The sequence below is a fragment of the Lepidochelys olivacea genome (assembly GCF_965140295.1).
Source record: "Lepidochelys olivacea isolate rLepOli2 genome assembly, chromosome: 25".
Taxonomy (NCBI): Eukaryota; Metazoa; Chordata; order Testudines; family Cheloniidae; genus Lepidochelys; species Lepidochelys olivacea.
In genome coordinates, this window is record NC_140435.1 from 10,900,803 (window position 1) to 10,918,520 (window position 17,718).

At 46.4% G+C, this 17,718-nt stretch overlaps 1 protein-coding gene across 7 annotated transcripts in view; it reads left to right on the forward strand.

Annotated features, from left to right (window-relative positions):
* The window catches only part of ATCAY (ATCAY kinesin light chain interacting caytaxin), a gene marked incomplete at its 5' end in the record, with an annotated part of 38,432 nt that extends 31,163 nt beyond the window's left edge, over positions 1-7,269 (forward strand). For 6 of the 7 annotated variants that reach the window (XM_084614751.1, XM_084614752.1, XM_084614753.1 and 3 more), the window contains one exon: positions 502-5,939. In XM_084614751.1, the coding sequence (XP_084470877.1) occupies positions 502-511 (10 nt within the window). In that variant the 3' untranslated portion in view covers positions 512-5,939. Of the gene's footprint in view, positions 1-501; positions 5,940-6,843 lie in introns of those variants that run through there. The other variant, XR_014709659.1, reaches the window with a different exon arrangement.
* Between the last annotated feature and the right edge of the window lie 10,449 nt (positions 7,270-17,718).

The window sequence follows — 17,718 nt, forward strand, 5'->3', positions numbered from 1 at the left end:
TAACCAGTTAGAAATGCTCATTAACATCAAGGATAATACAACCGGTCAAAGGAAACAAACATCAACCCCTAAAAGTCTACTGGACAACATGCATAATGTTTAAAAAGTGGAATAGCTGTAATTTACAGCGCATAAGGGAACGTATAGATCACAGCATAGGAAATACCTAGCATTCTTAAGGGCCACGTTAAATGTGACCATGCCACCCTTTGACATCAATGGACTACATGCATGAATAAGCACAACTTTGAGCAAATAAAACTTTGCAGTTTTGGACCCTCAGTCCTTATTCAGGCAAAATGCCCATTGAAGTGAATAGGAGTTTTGGAAAAGGAATACCGTGATGAGATGGCCTGACGTGTTTGGCTTGCAGAATTTTATGGAGGATTAAACTCACATGTATCCATATTCTTTGGGATGCTTAGCTATTTGGCTTTCAAGGCATAAGATTTATTACAGTTTTCCCTCTAAAAATGTCCCTGTCTTTCTCTCTCCTCCTAGCATGTCATGAATAGAAATAACGAGGAATGAATGGAACCGGAGAATGATGCAACCTGGCAGTCACCCACTGTAAATGCCCTTCCTGGTACAAGATCTTGTCATCTTCTCATTCCAACTCCTGTAAGATCAAGGAACCTGCCTCCCCCGTCTCAGAGATGCAAAGTCCTTTAAAGCTTCTGGAAACATTTTATTTAAAGAAAGAATAATCCAATAATAGCACTTTCTAGGACAGGATGGTTTGTGGCGAGAGATAAGCAGTGCAAACGTATACAATATTTCCTTTTAGCACGTAAACATCACCCCGTAGTCCATTACAGCCACCAGCTCAAAGAAGAGGTCTATTTTTTTTAATGCATAAACCCCTTCCCTAACTTGCTGCTGGCCAGCACTGTGCAATTTTGCTTTCAATTGTTCGTCAGTTTCCTCCAGGTAGCGATTCCGATGGCCGTGGGCCTATGTTCGCTAACGCAGGAACTGGGAAGAGCAAGTTTTCCTCCCTTACAGATACGGGGTATGTTTCTTCCAGTAGATGTTACGTATCCACCAAGCCTTTGGCCAACACATTTCCCCCATCCCTGGCTCCCGCACCTCGGGATATCCTTGCTGGTCCAGCTCTCTAGCTAACTCATGGTGAAACTTATCTATGAGTGAGTGCGATGATGTTTAATTTGTCCTGTCCCTCTTCATAAGGCTCATGCAGATAAAAGACTATACTCTGAAAGAAGGCTCCTCTACCTCGGATGCCACCTTAGCCAGAATCCTTCTATATGCACCTTCTCACATCATGGCACAAAGAAAGACCTATTCTTATGAAGGAACCTTATGGACTGGGAAGTTTTTCACACCTCTTCTTTACATAGATGATGACACTGGACAGTCATCCACTCTTTATACCTCCTATTGCAAAAAGAAGCTGCTAAATGTTCCTACATTCTCTTCCTGGGTGGTGAGAGTCTTGTCCGAGCAAAGGGCGGATTGCAGCGTGACCAGCACAAACCTAGGTTGGGAAATCTTGCAAATACGAAGACGGGGAATTGTATGGACATGCAGGCGCTCAGCTCAAAAACAATGCAGACATGGTATCGGGACTTTAACACGTGGTTTGGGGGCTCATGAAGATTTCTGAGCAGAGGAGAGAAGAATTTGAACAAGCATAAATCGGGCAACCTAATTTGTAAACCCCTGTCTTAGCCCAGGGTCAGCCTATGCAAACAATGTCACACGTGCACAAGGTAAAACCCCTTATGGATGAGTTCTGAAGCTGAAGAATTATCTGAGAATCTCAGTGGTCAAGAGACATTTTATAACTGGTGTCCCAGGTGGATCTTATGTACAGAGCCCCAACAGTCCAGCTATTCATTACCATTTGAAATTAATGCCACTTCACTCTGCTGTAAAACCCCACAGGAGGGCAATACTGGCAAAGCAAGATTTTCTGAACAGAGGAATCAGCTTTCTGTAAAATGCAGAGCGTTGCTTTTTATACTTTCCTATCATTAACAATGGCAGAGGAGCAGAGAGTATGCTAGCTAACCATATACTTGCCAATGTTCTTATCTTCTCATGTTCTGCATGTTTCTCCTATATTGTGGGCAGAAGGTTTTCAGTGGGATGCATGACTCTTCAGTCATGGATTTATTTACTGAGCAGACGTATGCATGGAAGGAGAGGAGAACTGCACTGATATCATGAACCACAGAAGAAGAAGATCTTGATGCTTTCTCTTGCAGGCATGTTAAAAAGAAGTAACAATTCATTTGCCGAGCATTCATGAAGCCACCTGGCTTCCTGGAAATTTCACTCTTAGCCAATTGCTGGCGTGGAGGTCAGATTTCTGTGCTACAAGCAAAAGAAAGCAGCACTTCAGGGTTTTTGGAATTTGAGTTTTACACTAAATAAGACAAAAAAAAAGAACATTTTGCACTAAGAATTCCAAAAACTCGGCAGTCACTTGGTTTCAAGGCAAGAAGCAGTCATCAGAATATGGGAGGGTTAAGCTGGTCCACAAAGCAATGTGCACTCTCACAAACAGACTGATCCAAAACCCATTGGGGTGCATAAAAAAACTCCCCCTGACATCAAAGAACTTTGGAACAGACTCAGAATAAATCATTACAGATCTTGCTGTAGTACAGAACATGTGAATTCCCCATTCCCATCAGAAATTCAAGGGCCTAGACTTTTATTTTCATTCTGAGAACACTTTCCTGCATTTCAGTGGAAGTCAAGAATGCAATAAACTGTATGATATTGAAGGATGGAAGGGAGTTGTAAAGTCATACCATGGGCAGTTGGGTAGAAAATTAAAGAGATGTTTGAAATCCAACCCCAGAAACCTCCACCACATCTGTAGTAACTCCAACACTTCAGCAGAAATGTTCACAACATCCCAGTCAGTGGACTAACACTGTTCTGGCACACCTTCTGCTGGGGGGGAAAAACACCCACAGATTTATCTTCCATCTTGGGACCTTGAGAACTAAAACGTTGATCGTGAATAGTAACCACAATAGGTGACCTTTTTGAAACACCATCATTTGCAGCGTTAGCAGAGAAACCACAGAAAGGATGGACCTGGAGATTGAAGTATTAGCACCTTATGAGGTAGGTCCTCCAGACTGGGGTTGAGGTTTCAGGATATTAAAATGTACATCATCTATTTCATTTGCACAGAGAGGGAAGGTAATTCGTTGAAATGGAGAACGTCAACTTGACTTTCGTAAAACGAGCTAATTTTTTTTTAAAAATACACTTTCTGGTAGAGTGATCTTTAAACAGGATATCCTAGATCTTGTTTTAAAATGTGTCAAGAGATTTTCCTGCTTCCCAGCTGATGTCTATATAAGGATCTTTTCAATATGAAAGAAACCGACTGTACAGGAGAAAAAGTGAAACAGACGATACACACAGTGCTGTCAAATGCACAAAGTAAATTTAAAAAAAGAGACAAAAAAGTGTCAATCACTTCTTTCAGCTGTCCCGATTTTAGGTATTACTTGTAACCCTAGTAGCTACAAAAGTCTGAGATGGAAACGTGCCATTCAAGTTGGCAGTATCCCTTTACCAAGATATGCAGCCACATATCTAAGACTGGTATTGACTGCCTTGTGCGATTTTAAAATGTTTTCATACATCAATATAATATAAGATCCCTAGACTGTAAAAATACTCCACACAAAATGGCTGCATTTGTTTTAAAAAGAGCATAATGGGCTGGATTCGACTCTCAATGAAGACAATAGAAAGACTCAGTGAATTTCAAGGAGGGTTGGATTTGGCCCGCCAAAAGAGAGAATCGGAATGGCAGACAAAGTTTCAGAGAGCGCAGGGATCTGGTATAACCGCATAGGCCTGGAGTCCTCAACCAGTTGTTTAAAAACTACAACAAAACATGCTTTAGTAATAACACTTCACGAAGTGCCGTCATACTGGACAGCTCTACTTCTTCGGTAGTTGAAGGCATTTAACATACCTGGGCCTCACAGCAGAACTAAGATGTGCAGGTATCTGCTGTAAGTTACAAATTGTCACGTGGCATCACGTAATGCCATGTCAGAAGTCTGGTGGCATTACTCAAGCTCCACTCTTGATGTTAACGATGTCCTTAGAAGCCTTTGGTGTATTTATTTCCGTGCATCTTCACTATTACTCTCTGCTGGAGAAATCTATCGATGTTGATAACAATATTACTTTCCGAGGCAAAATGGATCTGCCATTCAAAACGGTTACACCTGGATGTGATGCTGCTATATAGAATACCAACTGAAAAGAGTGCTGGAGGTAGGGCAAGAGATTTCCTTGCCATTGACTGAAAGAGACCTGACAGTGAGGACTTTAGTGCCTTGCCTATACTAGAAAGGGTTTAATGGGATAGCTACACGGGTATAGTTACACTAGCAAAAAAACTCTCGTGTTCCTGCAGTTTTTCAATCAGGTCCCCAAACAAAATCAGCTAGACCAGCAGAAGCAGCAACTGGCGGTTTAACTGCATCTACTTTAGGGCTTTTGCGGGTCTAAAAATGTAAAAATTGCATGATTACTATACCAGAAACACGTCTAGTGTAGACCTGGTCTTATTCCTGCCTTGTAAAGAACCTCTGAAGAGTAGCTGTTTTGACTTACGAATGCTCTGTATGATACCAAGTAACAGGTGTTATCAAACACATTTTCCTGGGTGAGGCAACTCCTGGACTTGTGTGCATTAGTTCCAATATTGAGTCCATCCAGAGCACCATTTTTGACGGAGGGAAAGGGTATCTTACATCTGTGGCACCAGCTCCAAGAACAACAAGAAGGTATTGCGCTCACAGCTACTAGTGGTTGAATTCTACCATCCATGTCATGGAAAACCATAAACTAAAATAATCAGATTCTGGTCTTTATATCGAGATAGTTAAAGGGCAGAGTCTAAAACATCCTAATTCAATTTTTAATGTATTCATGCATACTCCCTAAGAGCCTGCTCCAAAGTCTATTAAAGTCAATGGGGCTCTTTCCTTTGACTTCAGTAAACTTTGGATATGGGCCATAGTGAAGGAAACTTTTTTGTTTGTTCGTTTAACAGCTTCAGTGATTTCTCTCCAATCTACTTGTTGTTCTGCTGTATTTTACTGACAGCCCAACGAAATCAGTAGAATGAGGTAGACATGATCAGTCCTTCTGAACTGCAGATATTTTTTCCAGGGTTAACCAGCAGTCATCAACAGGGTTATGCAATCAACCTACTGTGTCCTGGCATTGTTTGAATGTCTCTAAATTCAGGACTATCCAATAGTTTTTGTTTTGGTCCACAAGACACAGGACCCAAAATGGACAGAATCTGGGATCTAATCAGGTTAGAAAACGAATTCAATTTCTTCTCTACAGTCCTGTGTAAATCTGAGCATCCGTTTAGAGCATACCTCATGGCAATTTTTCCATCTACTTTTTCCAAAGACTCTTTGCTTACAAATGTGTCTACATGTTGGTAGAGAAAAACAATATTCCTAAGTGTTCAACATTCTTAAAAGCAACACTCATCTATTTCACCGTCCCGGCTAGGGAAAAAGAACAGAGTTAATACAAGAATGGTTGCTTTAAACTGATATGGGCTTGACAGCAGGAGAAATAAACAGGCAAGATTGCTTTAAAAATGCAGACACACGTTTTCTTTTGTATTTCCATACTAACTGGCAATCAAAAATATAGCATGCTACTGTGAAAGTGAATTTTGAAGCCACCATAAGAGGGGGTTATAATCAATCTCAGTTTTCTTCCTTTGCAGTGCGCCCTCCCGCCCATACCTATGTGTAAAAATGTGTGAACTGTCATTTTTCTAAAGTGTTTGAATTTAGGTGGTTTATGCTAGAAGACCTAGACGATTGTTAACTATGTATTATTATTATTTTTTGCTTTGTATTCTGCCATACAAATCTGTGGATATTTAATTAAAATCAGAATGACCCTTAAAGGAAAATGCCTCTCCTACATTTTGAGTGCATCTAATTTCACTGTTACATGTTTTGATGACAATGTGGCCTTAAATGTAAAACCCGGAGAAGAATCTCAGTTTCTTTGGATTAAGGACCATTTTCTCCTATAAAACAAGTCACAAGGTGCCAGATTTCTAATGCTGAGGCTGCAAGGTGAATCTCTCAAAATGCTCTCACTAAAAATATAGTAACTTTCCTTTACTATATCAATAACACTTTGCTTCAGAAGCGGCTCATGGAAACACTGTCCCATTAGCTTCGCGTCACCTACTCTGTGAAGAACCATACTCTGCCACGAAAACTAAAATTTGAGAAGACCTGTTCTTTGTATATTTCATTTGCAGCCTAATTGACATAAATGCTTCACCATTCAGTCACAAGAGAGTCTGTTATAAACCAGCATATATATCTAAGATGTCAGGATCCTAATTTGAATGCCAAAAACATTTTTAAATTAGATATTTGCATGAACATAAAATGGAAATTAATATCGTCGTAAACCAAACATTGTTGGATGTATGTTGTGAAAAACTTACCATGAAATCCATAGCATTTAATGTGGGTACAAGCTACTATGGCTACATTTGGGTTACACGGGAGCAGAAATGGAGAGCAGAATTTGAGCAGAATGGGATCCATTTTTTTTTTAATATTGATTTACAGAGCGTCTATCACTGTAACCGCTCTATATAACAACTAACATTCTTCTGATAATTTGTCTGATCCCATCTCTGATTTTAAATTCTATTTCTCTCCAGAGAGCTGGTACGAGCAGATGAAATACTGCGCTTAGAGAGTGGTGTTTTAAAGCTGAAGGCAAGTTGGAGTTGGAAGTAATAGTGTACAAACTTCTTGTTTTGTCTATTTCCAGAGACGTAACCACGGTATGCTGATTGAAGTAATGTTGTGTAACATGCTGTTTGAGACAAAACCACTGCCTCAGGGGCAGGGTCACATGTTACTAGGATCTGAATCACTTCTAAAACATTTCAAGTGGCCCTTCACCAGATTGTTACTAACCTCACTGTTTTGCCAGCAGAAGAATTTGGGTCAGTAGTGACAAAAAAGGAGGCCAGGAATCCTGGGTAAGTATGCTAATCACACATCCTGACAGCAAGGAATGTGACCAGCGCAACAGATAAAGTTCGAAAGCTCCCCTACATTATGACTACACAGTGCAGCTGAAACAGGATTAACTGCTACTCTACTGAAGAAACAAAGTGTTGCAATCAGAAGGCAAAATGTCCTTTCTCGGAAAAACACACACGGTTTGCGCAATCTTTGCTGTATTTTTCCATAAACGACACTGATTTCTTCTATGCAGCAGACTGCTTTAGCGAGTTTATATTCTTGTTTAGTATTTATTAAGCACTGCCAGTATTCTCTGCACCAGAACTAAAAAGATGACCATCTCTGGGACAAAAAACGTAGTCTGAAAACTGGCGCACAGAAGAGGAGATTCACTGGAAAGCTCAGAAACCCTGTGGGGATATTGAATTGTACTGGGATTTAGGGGGGAATTAGGTTGCTCATTTCACTTAACCTGGGAAATACTGGGAAACACGATACTGGGATTGTGAAACAGATGACTTTGCTAATATTTTCCTTAGGTGCACATTTGCAGGCCATCACTCCCTTCCTACATAAAAAGACATAGGTCGACATAGCTATGGCACTCCGGGGTGTGAAAAATTCATACCCTTGAGTGCCAAAGTTAATCTAAGCAAACCCACGTGTAGCGGGGTGGTCACCCCACGCCGGCTCTGACGGGGTTAAAAGCAGCCCTGGAGAGGGCTGTGGCTGGGAACAGCTAGGCTGATGGGGGGAAGCAGCCACAGTGGGGGCCACGTCCCAGTCAGGGCCCAGCTGGCCCTGATAAGAGGGCTGGGGTCCAGAAACTGAAGGAGTCTCACTCCAGCCCTGGAGTGGGAAGGGCTGCTGCCTGGGAGCAAGGTACCTGAAGTGGAGAAGTGCTGGAGAAGGGCAAAGGGAGCTGGGGCGCTCCAGCCTGGTAAATCCCCAGGCTGCAGGCCTTGTTAAAGGCCCAAAAGCTACCGGGGCTGCAGAGGGGCAGCCCGGGGATAGGCAAAGGCAGCAGATCCTAACCCCTTGCCAGGGATGAGTGGCCCTTACAGACTGCAGCCTGCCCCAGCGAGCGGGGGCTAGATGATGACTGGCAGTAGCCACTGAGGCAAGGTGGGTTTAGAGGGTTGGGGGTTCCCCTGGGAGGGGAGACTCAGAGTGAGGGGGTTCTGCTGGGGAACCCCAAGGGAAAAAGGACACCGGGGTCCAGAAGGGACACGGGGACAGCAAGACGCTGGCCTGAAGAGGGCGCTCCAGGCTGGAAGAGCTAATTCCCAAGATGACCAGCAGGAGGTCGTCGCAGCGCTTCACCGCGGTGTAGACATGGTTGGAGGTTGATGGAAGGATTTGGGCTACCATCATTTGGGAAGATGGATGTCCTGCATCAACAGAACAACCCCGTCCAGTGCTGTGTGAAGCGTCTATGCTATGGCAGCATAACTTCCGCGCTGGCGTAGTGCCCCTAACGTAGACGTGGCCTCAGGGACAGTAAAAGACTAAATCTTAATGAGAAGGCCACAAAAGGAAATTAAGTCCAAGTCAGTAAGCTCCTTCCGGTCATGTGTCCATCTTGACCCTAGAAGTAATACCCCATGGGGGGCGGGTCTTAGGGTGACAGGTGCGTGGGACCTGACAGGTCAGGGACGGGGCCAACGTTTGATTGATGGTAAGCCCCTTATACTACTAAGCTCTGCCATAATCAGCACTTGCCAAAGCACTGTAGGAAACAATCCTGCCAGGCTCTGGGATAGACTAGATGACTTAAAAGTAATCTTAGACAGATTAGATTTTTATGGGTAAATGTTGGAAAACGTCCATTTCACCGTATACACACAAACCGGTGAAAAATATTTCCATTGATGAGGATTGAAATGTAGAGACAGGCAAGATAAGAAAAATGCTAAGGACATTTACTTAGTATATTTGGACATGTGATGTTGACTCCCCCTTATTCCCAATTTCATGTAACCGTGAACATTTAAATTGATAAAAATTGGAGGGAAAAATGCTTAAAAATAAACATATTATCCATCAAAATTACAACAAAATAAAAATCAAGTTCTGCCAATCCTACCTAAAAGATTGTGTCTGTCGCTAAGGTCTATGAACCGGCCCACATGGGGTAGATGAAAGGTTTGAGTCCCTCCTTTCCTTCTCAATCAAAAGTCACTTATTGTGGTTTTGCCTTCTGCCTGTTTAGAGAGAGCATGGAGTTGGACATTTAAAACAGGCTTCTCTGGTGGAGGCATTAATGAGACGTAGAAGAATGGCACGTCCTATTATAGCTCAAATCCAAATCTGCCATTTTAACCCAAAACTACAGTGTGGCAAATCTTGCTCAGTTTAGTTTCATTAAAAGGGAAGCAAGTCCACAGACATCTATAACTTTAAGCATGAAAAATATCACGCCAGACCATCCGAAAATTCATAAAGCATGATAAAAACAAAGCTTTGCCCCCCAAAACATATACCAACTACTATAGAAATCATTTCATTCTCAAGCCTTAAAGTGACACTTCAACATTTCCCATAATCTTCGAGGAGTTTTGAAACCCTTTCTACCCAAATTCCCACAAGAAAAGAGCTAAGTTCCACCCCAACCACCACCACTGAAAATTCACCTTCACCCCACCTGTTTTATGTCAATATTGTTTATTTTAAAATTAAGGTAGCCCAGGAATGAAGCAACATGTTTGATGATGTACATTATTATCAGATATATGTCATGATAGATGTTTTCAGCCTAACACCCCATGCACAAGACAAGATTCCCTGCCCCAAAGAGCTTACAATTATACACCGTTAATACCATGAGTAAAGAAAATTTCAACACTAGGGGAGATTAATGAAGTGACAATGCAAATGGAGAGAGGGAAAGCCTTCAACGGAGTGTTTTATGTTTATTTTTGGTGCGTCACATACTGGAACTTTGGGCTGTGCTCGTTAGCTTCTTGGGGTATTTGCGACATTTTGTGTATTTGACTTTTAGTCCTACTATAGGCAAGAGCAGTCAGGGGCCCTGGGAAGCATGAGAGTGGAGATTCGTGAAAGAACACTGACTACAGAAGAGAGTTTTGAGAAGGGATCCAAAGGAGGAGAACAAGCTAACACGTTGTTGTTACAAAATTCATCGTTGGGTTATTTTCCTTTTTAGTTCCTTGGAAAAAGCACCACGTTCTATATAAAATGATCTGCTTTCACATACAATTCAAACCAGTTCCAAAACTTTAACTATCAAAATATTTGAACCCCCTTAACTATTTGTAAACATTCTTAATACGCAAGTAACATAAGGAGAGGTAACATATTCCTTATCTGTGTGAGGAGAGTTGGTGGGAGATATTTGTAGGAATAAAGTGTCAGTAAATAGACAATTTACACACAGGGAAGAAAAAGGAAGTTTCAGATGATCCAGCAAATAATGATACATTGAGAAATGTCATTAGTGACGTTTTAATTAAAACTTTTCATGTGTTATGTTTGAAATACGACTATGCAAACACCAGATTACACCAAACTAATGCACTACATTGGTATTTTTATCTCTGGCACAGCTTCCCAGCCCAGGGGTGCAGGGCAGAGGACAGGTGCAGTGAGCGTGGGAAAAGCTACATGACCCTAGATCCAATTTTGGGGGAGATCCTCAGCAGGTCATAGCTTCTACTCCACTGAAATGGGACTATGACGATTCACCCAAGTGGAGGATCTGCCCCCTTGACTCCCCACTGCAAGTGTTGTGCTGTGCTTAAAGTGATGGGAGTACGTTGGGAAACACTGATCTAGGCCTATGGGTGACATGTGCAAACCACTCAACCTGCGCATGTTGTTTGCGACCGTCCATAGACGTATATCATTGGGATGGGCAGACCTCCTGTTCACAGTGGCTCAGATTCTGAGTGTGTTTGTATTGCCCGGTGATTCTCTAGAAGACGCAGTACACAAAATACTACGCAACCAGATGCTACAATAATTAGTGCCGTGTAAAAGCCCAGCAAGAATCCTTCTCTTCCCTCTTCTCCAAGCTGCAGAGTTAATTACAACCCTGCCAAATTCTTGAGGAAGGCACACGCCCAGTTGGATTTTAGGACATGGTTTATTAGGTGGCCATCTTGGTCTGGATAAGAACAAGGAGACCTCCATGTTGTGACAGTTTCTTGTTCCCCTATTCTGGGCAAAAGGCAGGAAAGTGAAAAGAGTGGGAATAAGTTGTTGCTAAATAACTGGTTTCTATATAAACAAACGAAGGGAGGGGCCAGGGACTCTTGAGTGCTGGAATCTTTGGGGCTCAGGTGTCTAAAAGTTCTCTCTCTGTGGGGTGGTACACCCTCCCACATTGGTTACTGGCCTGCAGTAGGTCCCGAGAGACTTTGATGCATGCATGCCCTCTGCTGGAAGGGGAAACTATAGTGACCTGGCCGGACCTGGAGGCCAAGCCACGAAGCATTATATCATAAGGACAGACAAACTGGGTCAGACCAATGGTCCGTTTAACCCAGTATCCTGTCTTCCAGTGGGCAGTGCCAGATGCTTCAAAGGGAATGAACAGAACAAGAAATCATTGAGTGATCCATCCCCTGGTGTCCAGTCCCAGCTTCTAGCCATACAAAATTATTAGAAATCTAAAAGAGATCATTAAATCCTTAACAAGATGTCACCCAAAATGCCCCAAATAGTGGTTAAAATGTGGTTCTCCAAAGACCTCCAGCAGAACGGGATCTGGTAACATCTCCCTCCTCACACCAAGCATAGAGCCCCTTGTAATAATAGGGTCTACAAATTTACCCTGATGAATGAATTTAACCTACGACTGACCCGTGCCAGCTGACTGGGGCTCGCACTGTGGGGCTGTTTCATCGCTCTGTAGGCTTCCAGGCTGGGGCTGGAGCCCGAGCTCTGGGACCGGAGCCCGAGCTCTGGGACCCTCCCACCTTGCAGGTCCTTCAGCCCAAGCCCAAATATCTACACTGCAAATACACAGCCCCACGAGCCAAGTCCGGTTTTTACTCACAGTGTAGACACAACTTCGGAGTCCTTTTCCCAGCCCTGAAGAGAAGCTCTGTGGTGGCTCTCTCACCAACAGACGTTGTCCAGTAAAAGAGGTTACCGCACCCGGCTTGTCCCTTTATACGGGGGTAATTAATGGCTTTACTGCACAGCTGCCCTAGAGCGTGAACTCGCTGCTTTCAGGCCGTCCACACTCATTTAAACACAAACCCTCCCTCCTATCCGAGCTAATTCTTCATAGGAGACGTGACAGCATCGATCTCACTCAATCCCACGATCGACACTTACAAGGCCGTCGCTGAGTCAGGGCTCCCAGCTGTACCTCGGTCACGCGCGGTCAGATGGAAGCGGGTCCTATAGGCACCGCAACATGGGTTCAATCAAATCACGAGGGGCAAAACAAACACACACGAGATCCAGGACTATAACACACGAGCTCACCCCAGACCCTGCCTGGGCCGTTCTCCCTCGGACATCCCCAGGGTTCAGGTCAAAGCAGCTAGAGCATCAGCATCAGACCCCTTGGCCTGAGGATGGTCTTAGGGGGTTATTTCCTCCCCTCCGCCCCCCAGCAACTTTGGGGGTTGGGGCACTCAGGCCTGCGGAGATTCAGACTCTGAAGCCCCAGCACTCTGCTGATGGAGGTGCTTTTCATCCCCTTGCTGAAGCAGGTCATGCTGTGGGGCGAGGGCGAGGGAGGGCAGGCGGGGGGGGGGGGGAGGGGAAGGAACCTGCTATTAATAGCAGCAGGGAGTTGCATTCTTCTTTCTACCCAACTTTGGTTAAAGCTTTCAGAGGCTGGCACAGCGTCAGAGGTGGCCGATCTTATCCAGCTCAGCTCTGCCCGACCTAGCCAGTGAAAGAGCTACATGCTTCCCTGCCATGCTCCTTTCCCAGCCCCTCCCATCACAATATGTTCCCAGGATCCGGGGGGGCTCAGATACCCGGGTGATGGCCCCAGTGTAAGAATCTAACTAGAATAGGACAGAGCACAAGTAAGATGTGCCTGAGAGGTGACAACCCTCCCTTGCCACCCCCTTAGGTGTGTGAATCGCCTGGCTCCCTGCCCAGCCCCATATGTTCTAGTTATTATGAAGAATGTACCTGGACCCACAAAGGCTTGGAGAGCATTTGGACCCAGGAGTTTAGTTAGGGGCACAGCAAAGAGATGGAGGCCAGGTGGAAAATTCAAACCTAGATCCAAATTCTGACCTACCTCCATCCCCGAAAGCTTGGGTCTATTCAGACCAGGGGGTTGGTTCAAGTCAGCCTCAGATGATGATGATTAGGAAGGAGATTCCCTACAGACAGGATCCCCTGTAACAAGATCCCTTTGCTCATGAAGATCAAGAGTTGTCACGCTATCCTGACGACCAGGGAGTTAACAATCCTTAGCTCTGTTAACTCACAGACCTCACAACAGCCCTGGGCATGGCGGTCCCATTTCACAGACTGGGAACCAGCTGGCCTGGTTCTCCTTGCTGGGCACCTAGCATCTTTATGTACAGCAGTGCAGAGCGGGCGGGGAGGGGTGAAATGCTACGGCCAGCATCAGCAGAGGGAGCATTTGCTTTGTGCTAGTGGAAATAACTACACCAGGAGCAGGGCCGTGGAGAACGAGGCCCGGGGTGGAAAAGTGACTTGCCCAAGGGCAACCTAGGTTTGATGCAAAACCCACTGATGTCAACAGACTTTAGTGGGCTTTGGCTCATGCACCTGTGGCAGAGTGGAAATGGGCCCAGGAGTCCTGACACCCAATCCTGAAAGCCCAGTCAGCAAGAGTCTAGTAATAAATAGTCCAGAGGTTCTCCTTTCCCACTAGTTACCTCCTCCACTGTCTGTCTCTCACACACTCATTTAAATCCCTTTCAGACACTAGCCTTTTTACCAATGGCCACGCAGTTGCCTGCCCCCTCCATCCCCTAACAGGAGGGACAGAGCAGCAGCGGGTACCGAGCAGCTGCCCGATGGAACCTGTGGAAGACCCTATGCCACTGGTCCAGCCCCATTCCAAAGCCACCAGGGAAGAGTACATCCCTCGTTTCATGGGCATCTCCAAGGAAACGCGGCGGAGGATGGGGCGAGTACCGTTTATGGGATGGGGTCCGGGGCCAGCAGGGTGGGGACACACACGCACACCTCGGATTTTACGGAGCGGAAGTAAAAGGCCGGCTCCGGCTCCCAGGCAGGTCAATGGCAGTTTGACCCTTTGTGGAGGAAGTCTCTGAAAGCCCCTGCAGAGCGTCCGGCGCCTGAACCGCTGGCAATTAGCAACGGCGGAAGCCAGCTCCGGCAGGCTCCAGGGCGCGTCTGGAGGACACCAGGGGGCTTTGGCACGAAGAAGAGGGCAGGACGTCCAAACACTCCACCGGTGTAATCGGGGGGAGTTTTCTCGTTTATGCCCCGCGAGGCCAGCACAGCGCGCTCTGCAAATCCAGCCCTACCTCGGCAGCGACACAGCCTAGAGGCATTTGCCCCCGCGAGGGCAGGAAATGCCCAGTGGGACAGATGGCTGGTCTATGCGACCTCCTGGAGATCAGTTGGATTTGCAGAGAGGAAGAAGGAAACGGAGGCAAACCAGCCTCGGCCTGCTGGAGAGCTTGCGGCTGGGCGATACCAATGGAGGCCGCGCCTTTGGCCCAGCCTGGGGTGCACCCACGTCACCCATCTGGATCTGCCACAGAAGACAGGCCGAGGGGGACTGGTGACCGCAGGATGGAGGAACTAACCATCTGCTTACTTTGCACCAGTGCCCTGCCTCTCTCTCTTACCTCTTGCTGCAGGGGCCACGAACACTGGCGCAATGGGCCACCCGGGCCAGTTTGAAAAGTCTTTCCCCACCTCTTATTCCTGAGCCCAAGAGTGCCAGGAGAGAATGGGAGAGGCACAGAAAATGGCTGCAACTCAGCTCTCTAGCGAACGCCTGGGGACTGCTGGCTCCTCTCTGCCTACCCGGCAGGAGCCCCCAGAGTTGTCCCTCCAGACCAGCCCTGGTCCTAGGCTGAGTCTACACCAAAGAGCATAGTCAACCGAGCTCCATACCCCTGAGTGGCATAGTTAAGCTGACCTGGTGTAGACAGTGCTAGGTGACTGGAAGAATTCTCCCAGCCAGCTCGCTACCACAGCCTGAGGAGGTGGATTAACTCCAGTGATGGGAGAACCCCTCCCGTCGGTGTGGGTAGTGCCGCTCTGCCAGGCTACGTGTAGACACAGCCCTGCCCTCTCTCCAGGGGGAGATCAAAGCCAGGTACTCACTGCCTGCTGGCTGATGTTCGGGTTGAGCCTTTGACCCCTACCCCAGCTATAGTGCAGAGCAGCGTGTGGCTAGAAAGTGAAGGCAGGCTCCAGGGGCAGTCAGGGGGTGCAGGCAGACAAGGCAGCCATTTGATTTGTTCAGCTGGTGTGGGAGTGGGTTTGTGGCATGCGTTGGGCGTGACTTGAGGAAAGGGCAACGTCCCATGAGATTTCCAGGCAAGGCAAAGACAGGGAATGGCTCAGTCTGCCCAGCCTGGCCAAAGAGCTGATTTATGCAGATGGAGAGGAGAGGAGTCAGATGCTCCTTCCTCCTGAAGAAGGGACAGCTTCCCCAGCTAGGATTGTCAGGACCTGGGAGACATTGCACCTTCCCCAACCCACCGTGGGCCAGAATGACTCAGCCCTCTTGACCCAGCTGCCTCGGGATCCCACAACAGAGCTGGCATGGGACAGCTCCTTGCACGTGCAGCAGATGTCACTCCTGAAATCTTTAGGCAGCGTGGCCTAGTAGTGTACCAGGCACTGTACCAAGAATTAGCATCCCTGGATTCTCTTCCTGGCTCTGCCACCAAGCTGGTCTGTGACCATAGGCCGGTCACTTGCCCCCGCTGTTCCTGTTTCCACTCCCACCCTGTGGGTATTTCGATTGGAATCTCATTTGGGGGGGGAGGGGGTCTATACAGCGCCAATCTCAGCTAGGCCCTCCCAGTGCTACTGCGATGTAACTAATCATTTTGGAGGGGCAGCTGCAAACTTCTGCAATCTTCACAAATGCTTTAATTGGGGGAGTCATTAGAATTAAGTGGTTGGGTCCCATTTAAATCCCAAATTTAGGTTTTGTAAAAGAAAAATAAGTTCCCGTTCAGGCACTTGGACCTACCAGGGCAGAGCCCAGCAGCAGTGCAGCACCCCGAGGGACTTGAACCCTGTGGCTCTGAGAGCAAATCCCGCCCTGTGGTTTTAAAACCAAGAACTAATAGGGAAGTTTCTGTGTTTTCCTTCTCCATGGAACCAGGGCTTTGTGTTTTCTTTTAAACTCTGGAGAGATGAAACTAGCATCCATCAAAGGGCAAACATTTCAATGCCAGGTACCCCAGAGGGAATGAACAGAACAGGGAATCATCAAGTGATCCATTTCCTGTTGCCCATTCCCAATTCCTGGAAACAAAGGCTAGGGCCACCATCCCTGCCCATCCTAGCTAATAGCCATTGATGGACCTATCCTCCATGAACGTATCTAGTTCATTTTGAACCCTGTTATAGTCTTGGGCTTCACAACAAAGTCTTAGTGTCTCTGTAGAGAGGGAAACTGGGGCACAGCCCTACCCCACAGCAGGGAGATGGGGATAAATACAGATAATAGGGTAGCAGGGCTGTGTAAGGATCATAGATAGATCAGGGTGTTGGTGCAGATGCCTTGGTAGTTATAAGTACCTCCAACCAGTTTAGTTCTAGCCGGTCTGGGCATTGCATCTCCCAGTCAAAAAAAATTAATAAATATCATAACACAAGGAAAATTGCAGTGGATAATTATGGGAAATGCTGCAATCCTTGCCGATTTCTCCGCTGCTACCTAGTGGCTGAATTCTGAAAGGGCCAAAGTCAAAAGTCTGTCAGCTGATCTTTCTCTGGCTATTTCCAAAGGGCAGCACCTGGCAGGCCGGCAGGTAGTTCGGAAAGTGGCAAGAGACTGGAACTTGCTGAACCTCTCAGCTGCCTTATGCCAAAAGGACCCTTGCCGAGGCTGCCCCGTAGCAACAAAACACCTGCTATTAGATTCCAGCCCAGAGCGAGCTGCTGGCCTGCAGGAGGAAAGGGAAGATATGGAGAATGAAAACTCAGCCCTGAATAAAACAGCCTTTGAGCCTCGTGATGAGCTAAATCTTGGCCCCACTGAACAGCATGGGGGCCTGCGGAATGAAGCATCAAGTTAGAACATCCAGCTAGAAAATTCGAACAGTCACAGATTAATTTGGGATTAGACTCACCCAACCCGATTCCCCAGCTGCTTATGCTGGTTTGCAACATGTGTCCCTTCCATGGAGTTACTCCTGATTGACACCACTGTCCGAGACAGCAGAATCAGGCCCATCTCTACCAAAATTGGATCGAACAAGGTCCCCGAAACCAAACTCCTTTGCGGATCTGGGGCCAAATTCTTCAGGCACAGGCAATGCAAATCAGCCCCTGCAACCCACACCCCGGCAGGGGGCAAACAAAAGGAGTGGCTTGTTTAAGTCTGGGGCACTGGGCACCAGCAACAGCCCATCTGCACATCCCAACCAGGGAGGGAACACACTGGTCAGATTCAGACGCCCAACCGGGGTTACTCAGCTGGGGGGGGCCTGGCCAGTTAGCGAGGGGAAGCAGGAAGAGGTGCTGTGATAGGGAAGATAGAGGTTTT